Source organism: Malus domestica, chromosome 05 (genome assembly GCF_042453785.1).
Source record: "Malus domestica chromosome 05, GDT2T_hap1".
Classification (NCBI taxonomy): Eukaryota; Viridiplantae; Streptophyta; class Magnoliopsida; order Rosales; family Rosaceae; genus Malus; species Malus domestica.
Genome location: NC_091665.1, coordinates 32,826,903 through 32,831,826, shown reverse-complemented (window position 1 = coordinate 32,831,826; position 4,924 = coordinate 32,826,903). Strand labels below are relative to the sequence as shown.

Sequence of the window (4,924 nt, the reverse complement as noted above, 5' to 3'; positions counted from 1 at the left end):
AGTTGTCTTTTTCGAATAATGAGTAAAACTCTCTTGTTCCGTTGAAGTTCTTTTAATAAAAACTATAAAAATAGAATGGTAAACACACAAAAAGATGAACTTTCTATAAATTTATAAACTACACCAAAATAAAACTCGTAGTTAATGATTATAGCCTAGGACCAAATTTTACGTTTCCACGTTGTCCTTTTCAAACCATGAATAAAGATCCTTCGTTACGTTGAGGTTCTTTCAAAAGAAGAAGAAAAAAAAAAAACTACAGAAAGTAAGAGCAAGCGCAAAAAAAAGAAAAAAAGGTGGGGGGATGAGCATGTTGTATATCTAACAAGAGAGGTAGCTAGTTACATGAAGCATTACTTGGTAGAAAGGGGGGAGAATAAAATTGGAGGAAGGGGCAAAACAGGGGGGATCGAACAGAGTATGCCATCTATGGGAAATTTGATAAAATTATGGTCTTAACCTATCCTGATTTCTGAGTACTGAGATTGAAAAACCCTATTTCTTTTAGCAAGAACTAGGGTTTTCTTTGTCTGTTGTGATGTGATTTATGAGGCTGCAATTCTCTCAAAGTGTCCAAGCCTGTTATCTGCAAGTCTTGAGCTGCACGCAGATTTTTTGTACTCAAACCATGTAAACTCTTCGTAGAGGCTTTCCTCCTCTCCGTTCATGACAGATTGCAATGGAGCTATCTTCTCACTCAAGGGTGGTCCCCCAAAATAAATCATTGACACTCTTGATTTTAAACCATTTGCCAAAACCCTGTGCCTCACACTTTGAAACCTCCCATTAGTCAAAACCTGCAAATTCACCAAAAACCCTAATTAGTAAGGGATAATACTTCCCTCGTTCCCAGAAAATCGAACAAACCAGGGAGACTCTTCTACTTTTTATTTTCTTCTCACAGAGTTTATATTTTTGTGATGGGCAGAAAAGCAAATAGCAATCATTAAGAACCCAGTAAAAAAAATAAAGGGGGATGGTATTCATATCTTATCCAGGGTAACAGGGAATTGAGAGTAAAATAGGAATCTTTCTCTACAGGAAACTGATTGGGATCTTCGTAATTATTATTAAAGGAAAACTAATGAAACGGGCTTGAAAACTTTGAGTTTTAATGATAAGGACAAAATAAAAGGTAAAGTGAATAGTACCAAGATTGACTTGTTAGTGTAAAAATGTAGTTTTTCGTTAAAATGAACAGTACCGGAAGTTTTTCGTTAAAGTTCCCTATTATTAAATCAGTAGCGGTCAGTATAAGGAAAAACAAATTAAAAGCAAGGAAATAATTAGGAAAGTTTCTTATTTCCGCACATGTTTTTCTCATTTTTCTCGTTCTAAAAGTAATAAGAAGCGTGCGAAAACATTTTCTCAAATATATTTACTAGACAGTAGTAGTACCTGTAAAGAGTCACCAACATTGATGAAGAAGGAGTTCTGATCAGGGGGGACTGAAATCCAACTCCCATCTCCCAAAGAAATTTGGAGGCCAGATGTGTTGTTGGATCTTAGCACAGAAATGATTTGTGGGTCTGTGTGCTCTCCAAATCCAATCACATTTCTGGCACTGGCACTACTCAAACCTTGAAGCTCTGGGCATAGTGGGTAGTGATTGAGCCTGAAACAAGAGTCACTCTGTTCATCCATCAGAAGTTTGCTTAACACATTTCTTGGTTGAATCTTCAACCCTTCAGCCATCAGCTCTAGAATCTCACAGGCCATTTTCTTCACAGCTGATATGTAATCATTCAAAGCAGAACTGCAATTACAACCAAATAAAATCAAAGATAAGACCTTTTTGTTAAGAGCTTATCATTAAAACAGGAAAATGATTTCCGCACATCATATTTATTTCTGCTAAATACCAAAAAAACAAAGGGGGGTTGTGTACTGCAGGGAGGGAAAGGGGTGTATAAAAATTATTTCCCTATTAGAAAAGATCAAAACTTTGGAATTAAATTCAAGTTATGATTGGATAACTTTTTTTGTCAAGAAGTTATGATTGAATAAGATACCAAAACTCTTCTGCGCTATTTCCAAAAACTGATAGAAACCTCTGGGAATTGGACTCTGTATTGGTTGTGAGGAGGAGGTACTCTACCCACCCAACATCACCATTCTTCCCAATATGATTGTTCCCATATCCCAACGGATTAGGAGGCCCCGCCTTTTCCTTCTCAGAGAGTGGCATGGAGAAGAATTTGATGGCCTCAGATTCCAATCTGGTAATGAAATCCGTTGGAACACCATGGTTGATGATCTTGAAGAAACCATACTCCTCACAGGCCTTGACAATGAGTTGTTTGGAGTCTGGTTTTGTGAGGTCTACCAGAGGAATCCCAGAAAATAATTTGGAGACATTGTTGCTGGTTCTAGCATAAGAAAAGTTCTCATTAGGTGGTTTGGTCACAAACACCATTGCAGTACTTGTTATTTTATGTTGTATCTAATGTGTCAAAAAAGAGGGAGATAAAAGAAGAGAGTGAGAAGGGGTTGAAAGATGAGAATTCTAGAGAAGAAGATGGGGGAATATTGGTGAGGTGATGGATGGTGGGATTTTGATAATCTGAACAAAGTTGATATGGCTTGAGTAGGAGGGCACTTGGAGGTAACTGGCTTTAGGTTCTTGGCTATTTATAGGGGAACATAGAGAAAGGGCTTGGAACCTTCATGGAATTAATATTTTAAGGGATGACAACTTTTTAGTGTACATAGAACACAATCACAGTGTTTTTATATTAATTTATTACTAGCATATGGGCACACACAAAGTATGTGAGAATTTTTTTTTACTTTTTGTTTTTGAAATAGAAGGAGAGAGGGAGAGAGTGATAGAATGTGAGAGTTGAAAGTTTTTTTATTTTTTTTTAATTAGAGATATGTTAGGATTACATATATGTGAGGTTTTGAAAAACAAAAAAACAAAATTTGGTTGTGTGAAATTACATTTCTACCCCATATTTCTGATTTATATTCTGTTTTAATTAGAGAGTTAAACTGATAATTTTATAGAATTTTGATTGACAATGAGTGTTTTATTAATTAGTAGAGATTTATAACTTTATTTGAAAATTTATTATGACTAATCTTCAATCTTTTAAATGCCATCACCTTCCAAAGGGATCTAATGAGTAGTGACTATACGCTGACTGCTCTCCCCTGAAAAGGACATCACAGTCAATTTGAACACAGAGGAAATGGATACATATGATATGGTGGGTTCATTGAATATTTATCCTCTATTTTTTATTTCCTTATATTTCATATCGTTTTCTACATAAAATGAAAAAGGCTGTAAGTTATAGCTAAATGGGATAAGAAGTATTTTTCAGATTCAAGTCTTCTTTTTTGTTTTGACAAGAGATTCAAGTTATAAGTTCTAGCTGAATGGGTAAGAAGTATTTTTCAGATTCAAGTCTTCTTTTTTGTTTTGACAAGAGATTCAAGTCTTTTGTTGTAAGCATTAAGAAAGATATGGGATGCACGAATTACATTTAATATAATTAATCTCCCTGGACACATGTCCTAAACAATAACAGAGATATAAAATGCGTAAATTACATTAGTGTAGTTAGTCGGCCTCTCGCATGCACGCAAATAAGTATGACAATAAAATTTTGAAATAAGTAAATAATTGGAACTAATTATCAGATTATGGTTGGTGGATAATATTTAAAAATTTTAATTATTTTATTTTTTAAATTGAGAAGGAAATAAATCTACCAAAATAAATGGACATTCCAACCAATGAAAACTCTAATGAACCTAAAATTACTTGTTTTTCAAGACCCACTATAAGTTCTACCTTATAAATTTTGATCGCCAACTTATAAAATAGCTAGACATAGTTGCATCTTACTGGAATTGGAAGGATAAACAATTTAAGTTTTTTTTTTTTTTTGTCATGTTTCGAAAGCAACTCTTATCAACTAGTACTATTATGAGTGAACGCTTTCATCAAATTTTTAAAAATTAAATTAAGATATAGATAAATAATTAGTCACTATTATGATGCTAGAGATACCATATTTTATAATTTTAATCATCTCTCCCATAGACAATAATACAAGTAAGTGGCTTACATACGTGGTCTTCTTAACTAGTGTTTTTCGAACATAAAAGCATATTTCCTTTACATATAGATAGGGGTATGTACACTTTTCATACGATTTCCCACTACATATAGATATATTGACTTGCATCTAAACTATACATATCAAAACAAAAAAAGTTAAAGACAGTAACGTAATTATACAAATTTTTGTTGTTTTCTCTTCAAGCTTCACATACAAGTGATTTTATCATTTCTAATTAAAATAAAATAAAAAATAAAAAACAAACCTCTCTCCCTCTCTCCCTCTCTCCCCACTCCGACGTTCTCTCTCACTCTCTTCCTCTCTCTTCCAATTTAAAAATAAAAGTAAAAAATTTCACACACATTTTGTATATGGGCATATACTAGTATAAATTATCTAAACACTTTTCATATGATTTCTCAATAAATAGATATATTAACTTTACATTTCAGAATTTTCTGCCCGAACTCAATCTATTCTCAAATAGTTATAATTCATTTACTCATATATCATGTTTTCGTATCTATAAGAGCCTCGAAGGAAACTGCATGATATGCCATATTCTACTAAATACATCCCCGACAAGCATTTCTTCATGTTATTTTTTTACGTTATAAAACAATAAAAAAATACTCTTTTAAACTAAAAAAATTAAATAAGTCAATTGGCTTGCATGAGTGAAGGCCAAGAGGCTAGTGAAACATAAAATAAGAAAAAAAAATACTAAGATATTGTAAATATTATTTATTATATGATTGTTCACTTTTGGATAAATATATAATATGTAATTAGTCAGGACGTATTTCTATGCACATCTTAAGCCTATAAATAGGAATGAGGATCCTCTTCTC

General features: G+C 32.9%; 1 protein-coding gene across 2 annotated transcripts; it reads right to left on the bottom strand.

Annotated features, from left to right (window-relative positions):
• Window positions 1-297: 297 nt before the first annotated feature.
• LOC103435672 (gibberellin 2-beta-dioxygenase 1-like) lies at window positions 298-2,607 on the bottom strand. Of its 2 annotated transcripts, none has more exons than XM_008374069.4 (3): window positions 2,013-2,607; window positions 1,399-1,756; window positions 298-797 (listed from the first exon to the last, which is right to left on the bottom strand). In XM_008374069.4, the coding sequence occupies exons 1-3, from the start codon at window positions 2,414-2,416 to the stop codon at window positions 546-548; spliced, it is 1,014 nt and encodes a 337-aa protein (XP_008372291.2). In that variant the 5' UTR covers window positions 2,417-2,607; the 3' UTR covers window positions 298-545. The 2 variants fall into 2 exon arrangements, with proteins under 2 accessions (XP_008372291.2, XP_008372292.2); XM_008374070.4 differs by having other exon boundaries at window positions 2,052-2,605.
• Between the last annotated feature and the right edge of the window lie 2,317 nt (window positions 2,608-4,924).

Excerpts from the sequence above, each read along its gene's own strand:
- LOC103435672 (XM_008374069.4), bottom strand. The coding sequence starts at position 2,416 with ATGGTGTTTGTGACCAAACCACCTAATGAGAACTTTTCTTATGCTAGA. Across the intron at positions 1,757-2,012 it reads AATAGCGCAGAAGAGTTTTG|TTCTGCTTTGAATGATTACA; the intron begins GTATCTTATTCA and ends TTGTAATTGCAG. Across the intron at positions 798-1,398 it reads ATGTTGGTGACTCTTTACAG|GTTTTGACTAATGGGAGGTT; the intron begins GTACTACTACTG and ends GTGAATTTGCAG.